Consider the following 13,524-nt stretch of genomic DNA (forward strand, 5'->3'; position numbering starts at 1 on the left):
GAGATGCTTGAGAGCACCATCTGGAGATGCACCTGGACCAGATGCACCACTCCCTTGCGCAAATGCTACCTGGCATCAAACACTGCTTTAATGGCCAACAGCTCTTTTCCCCATATCATGTAATTTGACCCCGGAGCTGTCAGTTGTTGAGTAAAAATGCACAGGGTGGCAGTTGATACTCGGCACCAGCCTGTTGTGAGACTCGGAGTACTCTGACCAATGATCCACAACAACTTAATGTCGAAACAAGAAAGTTTATTGTAAGAAGCACTGCAGAAGTATCCTCAACACTAGTTTGCAGAATCTCCTCTATTGGGATTTAGAACCATCGAGGCAATCCAGGAGAAATCACAAGTGCCTTGTTCTGACCTCAAATCTTTACATCTTGCTGTGACGGCAACCAAGCCAGTACCAGGAGATGGAGAATCCATGGAATGACACGGAGACGTCAGAGGACGACGACCCAAGGATGTGGAGCCTTGCGTCGTAGTTTTGGCAAGGAACTGAGAACCAGTCCCTCAAGGCAGAGGAGAGAAGACGGCCAGAGGGGCAGACACAGACATGGAGATGTCGGAGGATGACGCCCCAAGGATGTGGAGCCTTGCGTCGTATTTTTTGCAAGGAACGGAGGACCAGTCCCTCAAGGCAGAGGGAAAGCAGACGTCCAGAGGGTTGGCAGAGTCCGAGCAGACTTTCCAAGTCAGCCCAAAAGGTGATGCCAGCTATGGACATAAGTATGTAGATGTTGGTGGGGCCCTGAGAGATGCCCAGAGCAGCAAGTGGCAGAGGACTGAGGATGGGGTCCCCGGGAGGAATAGCTTCCACGTGAGCCGAGGGGAACCCTCCGAGACTCTGGATTCCTTGGAACAAAGGGACTGGGAAATCACCCTTGGCTACATCTCCGAGGATGCGGAGGGACAGAGAGGACCCAGGAAGAGTGGTGGTGGTAGATTTCTACGTTCCATCAGAGACTGCAGTAGGGAGCTACAGAGCAGGCTGCACAAGCCGGGAGATTCCAGATGGGAGCGGCTGCCTGAGGGAAAGCAACTACAATGGGAGGAGATCCCGTGGGTTCGGCCGAAAGACCCTTGGGGTGGGGCAGAGAACACCACCCTGGTCGGGGCGATGGAAGGCTGCCGAGGGATCAAATACTCCCAACCAGTGTGGGAGGACGCCCTGCTCAGGAGGGCTGTGGACACCACTCTGAAGCGAAAGATCAACAGCGGTGGAGGGCCACAGAAAAAGGAGGACCTTCCCAAAGTTGGTGAAGAATACGATGGCTGGAGGATGGAGGACCCAACGCTAACCACAGGAGGAAAAGACCACCCAAGGCCGGGGAACACTGAGCAGGGCCAAAGAGGATACTGGGGTGTGGGTCCAGAGGCCCAGAATAGACCCACTGGGACTGGGGGACCTCCAATGCAATGGGGAGGACATGCTTTGGAGGCTGACAGAGGAGAACCTTTCAGAGGAAGATGGGCAAACACTCACCCTGCAAGGTCTTTCTACTGCTTGGCTTTCTCCCAAGCTAGGGTCAGGTCATTCTCAGGCTCAGGCTCAGCTCAGGCTGAGAGTCCTCCCCTGAGTCCTCAACCAGGCTGGGCCTGATAAAAATGGTATCCAGAAACATGAAAGGTGTTCTTATTAAAGCAGACACTGCAACTGAGATTCAGCCTAGGTTTGATGGTATGGTACTTCTTTGAAAATGCAGATTTGTAGTCTGCAGGTTCTTCTGGGTATAGGCTTGGCCTTGGATGCTTAACCCTTAGTCATTGACAGGAATGTCTCTGCTCAGGTTGGCATATCAGAAACATATATTACAGTGGTACCTCGGGATACGAATTACCCAGCTTACGAATTTTTTGGGATACGAATAAATCCCATAGGGATTTATTGTTTCGGGTTACGAACGTTTTTTCGGGTTACGAAAAAACGCCGGCGCTGTTTTAAATGGAGCCGCGGCAGAGCCGCGGCTTTTTTTCCCATTAGCGCCTATGGCAATTCGGGTTACGAAGGTTTTTCGGGTTACGAAATTAGCCGCGGAACGAATTAATTTCGTAACCCGAGGGAGCACTGTACTGGAGAATACAGATCCAGCAAGGATTTTGGTTGTATCATATATAGATTATTTCAATGTGCTGTACATAGTATTGCCTTTTCAGAGCATTACAAATGGCCCCTAGAGCAGTGTTACCCAAAATGCTAGGATCCCAAGAGGGCATCTACAATCAGTATTTAACAGGGGAATTTTATTATTTCAATTACTGCAGCTGAGAGGGCTTGTACAACTCAAACCACAGATTATGCCTGTTTATATCAGTTCTGAGAAACAGAAATCCACAGTGCAATGTAGTTTTTTCAAGGGGAATTACCATTCACACAAAGACACTCACTCATGTGTACACCCAAGAAATGAAAAGTGGTAATTGATAATGACTGAATGGATTACAGAGGGTGATATTGTACTAAATCTAGAAACAGGGCTTCAGTTGGGAGACACTGTGATGTGGAAATGGCTCAGCAAGCTGCCAGCAATGCTGAGTAGTCAAGCGAGATAGTGACAGAAAGTCTGTTTGAACTCAAGAGAGACCAAATCAGGGATGGGGGTGGGGGGTTGCCTAAGTAGGCATATTTATAGGACAAAATATCACAGGGTAGATTTTGGAATCAGAGTGGAGTTTCCAGGTGAGAAGAATGAGAATGGAATTCAGGAATGGCCAGACAATCAGTGCAAATGTCTTTGGACAATGGAGTATTACTTTTAGGGAACTTTTGTTTACTTGTAAACACAAACTCTATCACCCACCATCATTCCTATCAATGAACGGATTATGCAAGGAGGACCTTGTCAAAGTTCTTACTGAAATCTAGATATGCTACATCCACAGCATTCCATCTACTAAACTAGTGATTTTATCCAAAAAGAGATCAGATTAGTCTGGCATGACTTGTTTTCAAGAAACTCCTATTGAATTTTAGTGATAATGGCATTTCTTTCTAAATGCTTACAGATAATCTGTTTAATGATCTGCTTCAGAATTATTCCTGGTATTGATGTCAGGCTGATTGGGCAGTAATTGTTTGGATCCTCTTTCCCCCCTTTTTGAAGATGGGACAGCATTTGCCCTTCTTTAGTCTGCTGGGACTTCTCTGTTCTTCAGAAATTCTCAAAGATTAGTGAAGATAATCATCTAATCAAAGATAATCACCTGACAAAAGAAGTCCAGTTTAATTTTTATTGACAGCAATTTTTCATGTGTAGTAAATCCTTTTCATATGAATAAACAGGGAAAAACTGACCTTCACTAAGGTCCAAAACACATTGTAGAAATAATCCAGTTTGACACCAAGTGCCCTGGCTCAATGCTAATAAATCCAGGAAACTGTAGCTTTGTGAGACATTTAGCCTTCTCTGACAGAGAGCTCTGGTGCCAAAATAAACTACATTTTCTAGGATTCCCTAGCACTGAATCAGGACAGTTAAAGCAGTCTCAAACTGGAATATTTCTGCAGTGTATTTTGGACCTAGGTTATAATTTTCTGATTTCAACAATAAAGTATTTAATTACATTATTTGTACATTATTGCTTTATTCTTGACCAAAATTAAATAGTTTATGAAAATTAAAACTGCACGTAACATTATGGAATTTTAAAATTTGTGGTGGTTTTTGTACACAAAAATAATGTACAACACTTGACAATTTGAAAAATATTGGAGTCAACACTGAGTCCATTTTGATGTTTTTCAGCCACATTTTTTCTTCCACAAATTACCTTTGAACTTCCTAAAGTAGTAAAAATAGATATATAAAAATATTGGGTTTTGTGCCAAAAATATATTGTTTAGTCAATTCAATTTCCCTAAATAAACAAGATCCAGAAGGAAGCAAGGGGACTGTGGGCATCTGGGAGTCACACATATAGATTAAACTCCCAGAAACTGTGGAAGTATTTAAAAAACTTTTTATGAGAACAAAAACATAGTTTACTGTCTGATGGAGGCAGATATTATAACCTGAATACCCCTGTGAAGCATGGTTTGGATATAGCTGGACATATCTAGACTGTGTTTTTACAAGCTTCTTAGATACCTAACTTAAATGCATATTTACCAAAGCTTCTCAAGTAATGTGCCTTTTTAAAATAGGAAATTAATTCTTACCCTTGCTGGTTTTTGCTTTTGTACTATATGTGCGCTTCAAAATTTCATGTACCTACATTAAAAAAAAAAGTTATGTAACAAACAGATAACTTCTCAAGAATTAGATATTCCACATGGTCCAAGCAGATATCAATAAAACACTGCAAACAAAAATAATGGACACTATAAATTTGCTTTTACTAGAGTACAAAAGGTTCTCTATGGAAACATTTTTACAGTCTGGGACTGGAGAAAAAAGGTGGAAGAGCAAAGAAGCCCATCAGAATTAAAAGGGACCCTAAAGCTGCTGTAGTCCAACTTTCCCCCAGATAAAATATTCCTAAGAAGTGGGTAGCCAACCTCAGTTTAAAAAAGAAGACTCCAAAACCTTCTGAAGCAGTCATTTCTCTTTGTTGAAATTCATTTTGCTAGTTTTGACATAGATTGCTAATATTTCAGAGTCATTTTGATTCATTATCCTGATCTCTGGGGTATTAGAAACCCAGTTAATTTGACATCATCTGAAAATTTAATACACATGACCTCTATTCCATCATCAAAGTTGTTTATAAAGCTGTTAAATAATGCTGGGTCTTGGACAGAAACCATGGCACTCTACTAGTCACATCTCTCCAGGACAAAGTGGCTTCAGTCTTTGGGTAGATTATGGCACATTTATCCAGCATAGAGGAGGATAGCCCTTGCATGTCCACAGACCTCCCTCCACATCCAATCCCCCCATATCTACCAAAGCTGAACAAGTGATAGGACAGGGGAATGTTGTGGAGGTCCAGGCAAATGAAGGAAATTCCCTCCACATGAGGCTTCCTCCCACCACTGCAACCTATATGCACACAATGAGTCCAGGATAGATATGGCTAGTTTAACTTCAGAATCTGGGAGTATCCCTCTGGACACCCCATTGCTGACACCACCACCCTATTGCTGAAGTTTTACTCATTGCCTAAGGCTCTCATTTTGATGGAGACTCCTGCCACTGCCACTGTTTCTTATTCATTTTCAGTGACTTTCCTACCAACGAATGCCGGCTAAGGGGGTGCTAAACAAGCTCAAAGAGGGGTACCAGATAAACTTCGCTTGTAAATCTCAGACTTCTTTATCCTTGTCATACCACCTTCCCAAATCCCCAGACTGGTGTACAACAAAGATAGTGAGGCAGACAAAAAGAATGGCAGACCTAGCTCTCTGGAACCAAGGGCACAGCAAATGAACCAGCCCATGTGGGAGACAAACAGAGTTTGGAAGAGATCACAAGAGCCATCCAGTCCAACCCCCTGCCATGCAGGAAATTTCAATCAAAGCCTGCCTGACAGATGGCCTTCCAGCCTCTGCTTAAAGACCTCCAAGGAAGGAGACGCCACTACACTCCAAGGGAGTATGTTCCACTGTCGAACAGCCCTTATTGTCAGAAAGTTCCTCCTAATGTTGAGGTGGAATCTCTTTTCCTGTAGCTTGCAACCATTGTTCTGGGTCTTGTTCTCTGGGGCAGCAGAAAACAAGCTTGTTCCCTCCTCAATATGACATCCCTTTAAATATTTAAACAGGGCTATCATATCACCTCTTAACCTTCTCTTCTCCAGGCTGAACATCCCCTGCTCCCTGAGTCATTCCTCATAGGACATGGTTTCCAGACCCTTTACCATTTTAGTCATCTTCCTTTGGACATCCTCCAGTTTCTCAACATCCTTTTTGAATTGTGGTGCCCAGAACTGGACACAGCATCCCAGCTGAGACCTGACCAAAGCATAATAGAGTGGCACTATTACTTCTCTTGATCTAGACACTATACTTTTATTAATGCAACCTAAAATTGCATTGGCCTTTTTAGCTATCGCATCACACTGACTCATGTTCAACTTGTGGTCTACTTGGACTCCCAGATCCTTTCACACGTAGTCTCATTCAGCCAGGTGTCACCCATCCTATATCTGTGCATTTCATTTTTCCGCCCTAGGTGCAATACCTTACATTTCTCTGTATTGAAATTCATTTTGTTAGCTCTGGCCCTGCTTTCTAATCTAATAAGGTCATCTTTAATTTTGATCCTGTCCTCTTAGCTACTCCTTCTAGTTTGGTGTCATCTGCAATTCTGATAAGTATGCCCCCAATTCTGTCATCCAAGTCATTGATAAAGATGTTGAATAGCACTGGGCCCAGGACAGAGCCCTGTGGGACCCCACTGGTCACTTCCCTCCAGGATAAAAAGGAGCCATTGTTGAGCACCCTTTGGGTTCAGCCAGTCAACCAATTACAAATCCATGTAACAGTTACTTTGTCAAGCCCTCATTTCACTAGCTTGTTTGCAAGAATGTCATGGGGAACCCTGTCAAAGGCCTTACTGAAATCAAGATATACTATATCCACAGCATTCCCTTCATCTACCAAGATGGTAATTTTCTCAAAAAAAGAAATTAGATTTGTCTGGCATGACTTGTTTCTCTGAAGCCAATGTTGACTTTTTGTGGTTATAGAATTGCCTTCTAGATGTTCACAAACTCTCTGTGTAATATCTGCTCTAGAATCTTTCCTGGTAATAATGTCAGACTAACTGGATTATGATTGTTAGGATCCTCTTTTTTCCCCTTTTTGAAGATGGGGACAACGTTTGGCCTCCTCCAGCCTGCTGGGACTTCTCCTGTTCTCCAGGAGTTCTCAAAGATTATTCCAAAAGGCTCCAATATTACATTTGCCAGTTCTTTTAATATCCTTGGATTTAGTTCATCTGGTCCTGGAGATTTATATTCATTTCGATTAACCAGGTATTCCTGTACTTTACTAATTCTGTGGTGAAATTCCTCTATTCTTTCCTCTGGTCCCTTATCCTCAGGTTGAGCAGTCTGCCTTTTCTGAGAAGACTGAGGCAAAGAAGGTGTTGAGTAATTCTTATTATTATTTATTATTATTAAACTTTATTTCTATAGCGCTGTAATTATACACAGTGCTGTACAAAGTTGGTAAAATTAGGAGTAAATAAAAGCCTGTCCAAGGCGTACATTCTAAGATAATAACAATTAAAAGAGGAATAGATAAAATTACCATATAGAAAAGAAAAAAAAAACAGATTAAAAACATCAAATATCAAACAAATCACATCACATCAAATATTGTCAGACAGCCAGATGACAATCACAAATTCCCTGAGAACGCTTCCCTAAACAATATGGTTTTCAGCTCAGCCTTAAAGCTGGTTAGGGAAGTGATGAGCCGTGCATGCAGAGGAAGAAGGTTCCAGGAATGAGGGGCAGCAAGAAAGAAGGGACGGATCCGGGACGGGGCAGAGAAAATCCTGAGTTGAGAGAGGAGACTTTGGCTACCAGAGTGCAGAGTGCGAGTAGGGATGTAGGGAGAGAGAAGATCAGTTAAATAAAGAGGGGCCAGCCCATGCAGGGCTTTAAAGGTGAGTAGCAGAAGTTTGTACCTGATGCAGAAAGGATAAGGGAGCCAGTGAAGGGAAGACAACAGAGGGGAGACATGATCATAACGGCGAGCGAGTGAAATAATGTGTGCAGCTGAATGCTGAACAGAAATTAATGGGTGGAGATGAGAGAGGGGATGCCCTGCCAGGAGGAGGTTACAGTAGTCTAGTCGTGAGACAACTAGGGCATGGACCAGTGTTTTTGCAGTAGAAGCAGAGAGATATGGACGGATTTTTGGCAATATTATAGAGAAAAAATCTACAGACTTTGGCTGTAGTCTGGATCTGAGGGATAAATGACAAAGAGGAGTCAAAGATGAAACCAAGACTACGGGCTTCCTGGACCGGCTGGATCGAGATGTTATTGACGGAAATAGAAAAGGAATAGTGAAGGGTGGGCTTAGGAGGGAAAACAAGAAGCTCGGTCTTGGACATATTGAGCTTCAGACGCCGATGGTGCATCCAGTGGGAGACAGCTGTTAAACAGGATGACACTTGCTGCTCTAGCTCTGGTGAAAGGTTAGGGGTGGAAAGGTACAGCTGGGTATCATCGGCGTAAAGATGGTAGGAGAAACCAAAAGAACTGATAAGTTTGCCAAGGGAGAGTGTGTATAAAGAGAACAGAAGGGGACCCAAAACTGAGCCCTGAGGAATTCCAACAGATAAGGGGACAGAAGATGAGGTCTGACCACCCAAGACCACCGAAAACGATCGATCTGACAAGTAAGATGTGAACCAATCGAGAACAAGGCCCGAGAAACCAAGGTCAGAGAGTATATCTATCAGGAGACAGTGGTCCACGATGTCGAAGGCCGCAGACAGATCAAGTAGGACAAGGATAGAATAAAGGCCATTCGCCTTGGCCAGCAAAAGATCATTTGAGATCTTAGTAAGGGCCGTCTCTGTGGAGTGCCGTGGGCGAAAACCAGACTGGAAGGGATCCAGAATGGAGTTGGTTTCAAGAAACTCAAGACAGCGTGAATAGACAACTCGTTCCAACACCTTAGAGAGAAAAGGAAGAAGAGAGATTGGACGATAGCTAGCCAAGGAAGAGGGGTCGAGAGAGGGTTTTTTTCAGGATAGGGGAAATTAAGGCATGTTTGAAGACTGAGGGGAAGGAACCCGAAGAGAGAGAGAGATTAAAGATATAGAAGAGGGAGGGTAACAAGGAGGGGGCTATAGAGATTAGAAGACGGGAAGGAATTGGATCAAGAGAGCAGGTGGTGGGTTTTGATGATTTCAGGAGCGAAGAGAGTTCTTCCAAAGAAACAGGAGGAAACACAGAGAGTTTATTAGTAGGAGGGGCGAGGAGATTAATGGTGGGAGCCAAATCATGAAGAGTTAACTCAGAATGAATGGTACTGATCTTTGTAATGAAGTAATTGGCGAAGTCGGAGGGAGAAAATAATGGGGAGACGGAGGGAGGAGATGGTTTTAACAGTGTGTTGAAACAGGAGAACAAGCGCTGCGGGCGCCTCTCGTTGGCGCAGATGAATGATTTGAAGTAGTCTTGCTTTGCCATCGACAGGGTGCGTGAAAAGGATAAAAGAACGAACTTAAAATGGATAAAGTCGGCCCACTTCCTTATCTCTGTCCCCTGTTAGCATTTTGCCATCTTCTCCATGCAGTGGCCCACACTAAACGGCGGCAGCCCTTCCATATGGCCGCTGCCGTGAGGACGTGATGGCCACGCCGCCTCTAGACGGGGCGGCGCAGACGTGATGTCCTCAATCCGTGGCAGGGCGCCTAGTGGATTCCTGGTCCGTGGCACCGCTTTGCTTCGCTGGGCGCAGCCTTCAGATGGCTGCGCCCAGCGAAGCAAGGGAGAAAGGGGCCAAGCGGCCCCTTTCTCCCCCTCCCCACCACCGCGGGTGTCCTTAAGGATTGAAGCCCCAGGGACACCCCTTTTCTGGCTGCGGGGAAGCGGCATTTTGCTGCTTCCCCGCAGCCTGAAAAGTGGCGGATCGGGGCCTCTGCGGCTGCCAGTGTAACCACTGAAGCCCCAATACTCTGGGGAAAGGGGCGGGTCCAGACCGCCCCAAATGGGCGGTCTATAACCCGCCAAAGAGAGAGGAGGAACTAGATTAAAAAGCAATTTGGGAACAAAGAATGTGAGAAAAATCAGTGAAAATAAGAGGCATTTTAGAGGAAAAATGAGAATTTGATGGAAAAATTAATTCCAAAAATAACACAAATTTTAAATAAAGAAATCACAAATCTGGAAATGGAAATTCACAAATTATATCACTTGAACTCTCAAGTAGCAAAGCAGAAAGGACTACCAAGGGATATAGCACTCCATTTTGTCAGAAAACAGACTCGGGATGCCTTTCTAAACAAACACAATGAGACACCCTTTGAATATGACGGACAGAAGGTTAAAGTATTGAAGGTCATCCTAGCAAGATTGCTTCGGAAGAGACGGGAGTACACAAATTTAACAGCCTTTCTGAGGAAAGAAAGAACACAGTATCAGTGGGAAGTTCCCGAGGGTGTAACATTTTGGTGGGAAATAAAGAGAGTTAAAATATATATGCCAGAACAAGCAAGAGCATTTTTGAGAAAATGTAAAGAAAAAGAAAGGGAACATAGTAACACAAATGATAACCCAGACCCACAAGAGGAGGAGGATGGAAGTGAAAGAGGAACTACGGCAGGAAGACTGATAATGAGATGAAGAAGAGAGGATGAAGAATCATCTGAAGAAGGAATGGCCAAAGACAGGATTGAAGAGTTGAGACTCATTCCAGAAGAACTCTTGAGAGAATTGGAACGTCAGACAGATTTTCCGGAAGAGTTAGAGACTGGAAAGGCAGATTATAGAAGAGGAGGGGGAGATTTAATCAGAGGAGTTGTTTGACAATTAAGACCGATTTAAATTAGATTTGGGAGAAATACTAAATTTAGTTTGGTTGATGCAAAATGGGTTCACACAATTTTATGAAATTTTGTACCTGGAATGCACAAGGGATGAATACTTCCCAAAAGAGGAAGAAAATTTTTCATTACCTATTAAAAATGAATCTAGATATCTGTTGTTTGCAGGAAACTAGGATTAAAGAAAAAGATACAATATTTTTACGCTGTATTAAATTAGGACAGGAATTTGTTTCGACATCTAAATTTAAGAAAAAGGTTAATTCTAAATATGAAGCCAAAAAAAAATTATGATGATTCTGAAGGGCATTTCTTGGCAGTTGAGTTGACATACAATGCACAAAAAAAAACTTATTAGTTGGTATATATGGCCCACATGAAAATAAAGGCAAATTTTACAAAAAAAGTGAGAGAGAAATTGATTGAGATGGAATATGACTCATATATTATGATGGGAGATTGGAATGGTGTAGTTGATACAAAATTGGATAGATTTTCAGATAAAACAATGAAAAAGAACCAAGGGAAACTTCCAAAGGAATTCTTTGAAATGATGGACCTATTGCTACTACAAGATGTATGGAGGGCTAAACACGGAAATACTAAAGAATATACTTTTTTTTTCAAATAGACACAAATCGTGGTCGAGGTTAGATAGGATTTGGATTCCAACACATATTATATACCAAAGGTAGCTAAGGTTAAAAAACTACCAAAGGTTTGGTCAGACCATAACCCAGTAATATTAGAATTAGAAATTGGGAAAAGAGAATATAATTGGTCTATAAATCTAGTGATGGTTGAGGATCAACAGAGGGACATTAGGGTTTTTAGTTTTAATTGTTGTTTTTATGCTTTGATATTGTGTTTTAATATGTTATACTGTTTAATATTGTCTTAAGGGGGGAAGGGATAAAGTGTTTTTAATTGTTATATTTTATATTTTACTGTTGTTAACCGCCCGGATTGGTTTGCCATAGGGTGGTATACAAATAAATATTATTATTATTATTATTATTATTATTATTATTATTAACATTTTGAAGGATGAAAAACCAGTGGCAGAGATTAAAAAAGAAATTGAAAGTTACTTCAAAGAAAATATGAATGATGTATGCCCGATGTGGACAGTTTGGGTTGCATCAAAGGCAGTTATAAGACTATGGCCTGTTACAGACTGCCAAAATAAAGCTGCTTCAGGTCTCTTTGGAGGTATGCTGTTTAAATGATGCATGCTTCTTAAGAATCCGGAAGCTGCACCAAAGCTGCACTCCAGTGCTTAGGAATGGAGTGTGGCTTTGGCGCGACCTCCGGACTCTTAGGACCCATGCATCATTTAAACAGCATACCTCCAAAGAGACCCGAAGCAGCTCTATTTTGGCAGTAGGTAACAGGCCTATATTTGATTAAGAAGGTAGTGGAATGGAAAAGGAAAAGAACAGAAAAAATGAATGAATTAAGTAAACAATTAGAAAAATGGGGAAAAAATTTAAAGAAGGAAGTGAAAAATCAGGAAGTAAAACAAGAAATTAAATATCTCCAAAAACAAATTGAAATTTTAACAGTAGAGGAAATTAATAAAAAGATGAAATTTATAAAACACAAATACTATGAAGAAGCTAATAAGCCAGGAAAACTATTACCATACACTTTGAAAAAAGAGAGGGCAAAAAGATCAATTGTCAAAATAAGAGAGGGAGAAAGATTGTAACCACTAGGGAAGGAATAAAAAAATCTTTTTGAGACATTTCTCAAAGCTTTTTAAAGAAGAAAGTTACAAAAAAGGTAAAATAATGGAGTACTTGGAACGAGAATTTAAAAAGTTAACAGAGGAACAAAGAAAATATTTGAATGGGCCAGTCACCAAGGATGAACTCGCATATGCTATTAAGAAGAGTAAATCGGGTAAATCACCAGGCCCAGATGGCTTTACAAATGAATATTACAAAATATTTGGAAAACAATTGGAATCCCTATTAATTAAAACTATGAATCCAATTATTACAGGTAGAATACCCCAAACATGGAGTGAAGCTAACATAATATTAATACCAAAAGAAAATAAAGATCCATTAGACCCAAATAATTACAGACCCACTGCATTATTAAATGCAGATTATAAATTATTAGCATCAATTTTGGCAAAAATATTAAAAAATATATATTATTAAACTGGATTTATTTGGATCAAAATGGCTTTTCCCCAGGTAGAAAAATTAAAGATAATATTAGAAATTTAATTAATATAATTGAAATTCATGAAAAAATAGTCCAAAAAAAAAATTGGCAATGATTCTTCTAGATGCGGAGAAAGCATCTAGAAAGAAAATATTATATTAATATTTTACTTACTAAATTTCCTCAGTTTATTCAACAGCAGATCCTTTTGCTACTGATTAAGCATTATGTGTCTTTATTCCAACCCCCACCCACCCCACTAATTAATCATTCAGATTTCCTTGGCACAATTCAATATTTCTACTATTGTATTTTTCTTTTATTCTTTCTCCTAATATGTCTCTAAATTCTCTGACTTGCTTTGTCATTGCCCTCACTTTTTGCAAAAAAATGCTATCAGATGCCATTCTTCTTCTGTTTTATCTATATCCTTATGGTTTAACTGCAAGGTTAATCTGCCCATATCTTGCATACCCAGTAATTTCAAAAGCCAATCATCTAATGTTGGGAGCTCAGCTTTTTTCCATAATTGCACTACTGTTATTCTTGCTGCTGATATCATGTACAGTAGGATTCTGTACTATTTCCTTTCTATCTCAGGGGGTAATATATTTAACATATTTAACAAATATACTTCTGATTTTAACTGATATCTAATCTATAAAATTTCCTGAATTGAATTATATATTCTCTCCCCCCAAAAAATTCAATTTGGTACACCTCCACCATACGTGAAACCAGGATCCAATATTCTTTCTGTTTTAAAAGCCTGTCTAAACAAGTAGGTCTTAGCCTACTTGTCCACAGAAGAATAACAAGGGAGGGATGATTATGGCCTCCCTGAGCAGGGAATTCCAGAGTCTAGTGGCAGCCAAGGAAAAGAATCTTTC

General features: G+C 41.2%; 1 protein-coding gene across 4 annotated transcripts in view; it reads right to left on the reverse strand.

The window, feature by feature from the left end:
• ANO2 (anoctamin 2) overlaps positions 1-13,524 on the reverse strand; it is a 154,598-nt gene that overhangs the window by 115,854 nt on the left and 25,220 nt on the right. For all 4 annotated transcript variants that reach the window (XM_042469198.1, XM_042469196.1, XM_042469197.1 and 1 more), the window contains exon 6: positions 4,165-4,216. In XM_042469198.1, coding sequence (XP_042325132.1) covers positions 4,165-4,216 — 52 coding nt within the window. The remainder of the gene's footprint in view (positions 1-4,164; positions 4,217-13,524) is intronic.

The sequence above is a fragment of the Sceloporus undulatus genome, chromosome 5, assembly GCF_019175285.1.
Source record: "Sceloporus undulatus isolate JIND9_A2432 ecotype Alabama chromosome 5, SceUnd_v1.1, whole genome shotgun sequence".
NCBI lineage: Eukaryota > Metazoa > Chordata > Lepidosauria > Squamata > Phrynosomatidae > Sceloporus > Sceloporus undulatus.